Below are 1,111 nucleotides of genomic sequence, written 5' to 3' on the forward strand. Positions count from 1 at the left end.
CCCACCCGCCTGTTGCGCCGCCAGCATCAGCTTCTTCTGGTGGCCTGGGGATGGCACGGGGCATCAGCACCACCGCTGGGGGCTGGGGCCACCGCAGCCAGCGCTGCGGGACGGCACCTTACCCAGCTTGGTGATGCCGATCTCCTGCAGGTCCTCCCAGGTTATATCGGTGATGAAGTCGATGTTCTCGTAGCCATTCTCCACCAGCACCTTGTAGTACTGGGACAGGCCAATCATGGAGAGCCACAGCGCCAGGTTGGCCTGGGGGGGGCACAGGGCATGGCTCAGCACCAGTTGGCAGCTGGGTCTGGCCCCGGCACCACAGCACGCATGGGGTCTCCCCATCCTGCTGGGGTGCGGCCCCAGGGGAGTCCCCCATCCCCACGCTGTCCCTGTGCTCCACAAGCTCCCAGGGCCGTGTGCAGCCCTGTTCCCATGGGAAGCCCCTTGTCAGTGGGACAGGAGTGGTGTCAGGGGGACACATGGTGTCACATCCATGGGGTGACACCTGGCACCAGTCCGACGGTCCCCGAGCTGTCAGGAGGGGATGTGCCCAGCTTCAGGGCTGTGGGATGCAGGCATCATCTGGCAGTGGCAAGCCAGCTCCCGCCCTCATCCCCCCGTGCCGTCCCCTCCCAGGGGGGCAAAGGGGACTGGTTGCCACCCTGGATGCGGCTTTGGCATCCCCTGGCCCTGCACAGCCCTTACCGGCTTGTACTCCGCCAGCCATTCGGGGATATTGAGGTTGTTGATCTCGGAGGCAATCTTCTTCCTGTGCCCCGGCTTGGTGACACCAATGGCCGTGAGGTCCTGGGGCAGAGAGAGGGGTCAGTGCCGCCCTGCACCAGCTGTGCCCCCCTCCCCATGGCACCGGCCAGCCCTGTAGCCCCTGCAGCCTCACCTCTGGCGTCATCCGGCTAATGGTGGTGATGTCGTAGCCGGCATTGATGAAGTTGGGTGCGTAGAGCTGCAGCTGGAACTTGCAGAGCCACTGGTACACAGCCTCCGAGCTCTGGGGCGAGAGGGACGGTGCGGCTCAGGGCAGCCCTGAGGACGGGGACCCACCCCCCCTGCCCGTGTCCCCCAGGGCTGTCCCCACACCCATCTGCAT

General features: G+C 65.8%; 1 protein-coding gene across 1 annotated transcript in view; it reads right to left on the reverse strand.

Moving 5' to 3' along the window:
• The window catches only part of CASKIN1 (CASK interacting protein 1), a 30,288-nt gene that overhangs the window by 4,996 nt on the left and 24,181 nt on the right, over window positions 1-1,111 (reverse strand). Inside the window, 4 exon segments of the mRNA XM_035903544.1 lie at window positions 6-44; window positions 123-261; window positions 709-810; window positions 902-1,012. Coding sequence (XP_035759437.1) covers window positions 6-44; window positions 123-261; window positions 709-810; window positions 902-1,012 — 391 coding nt within the window.

The sequence above is a fragment of the Egretta garzetta genome, unplaced genomic scaffold (genome assembly GCF_000687185.1).
Source record: "Egretta garzetta isolate BGI_Z169 unplaced genomic scaffold, ASM68718v1 scaffold71, whole genome shotgun sequence".
Taxonomy (NCBI): domain Eukaryota; kingdom Metazoa; phylum Chordata; class Aves; order Pelecaniformes; family Ardeidae; genus Egretta; species Egretta garzetta.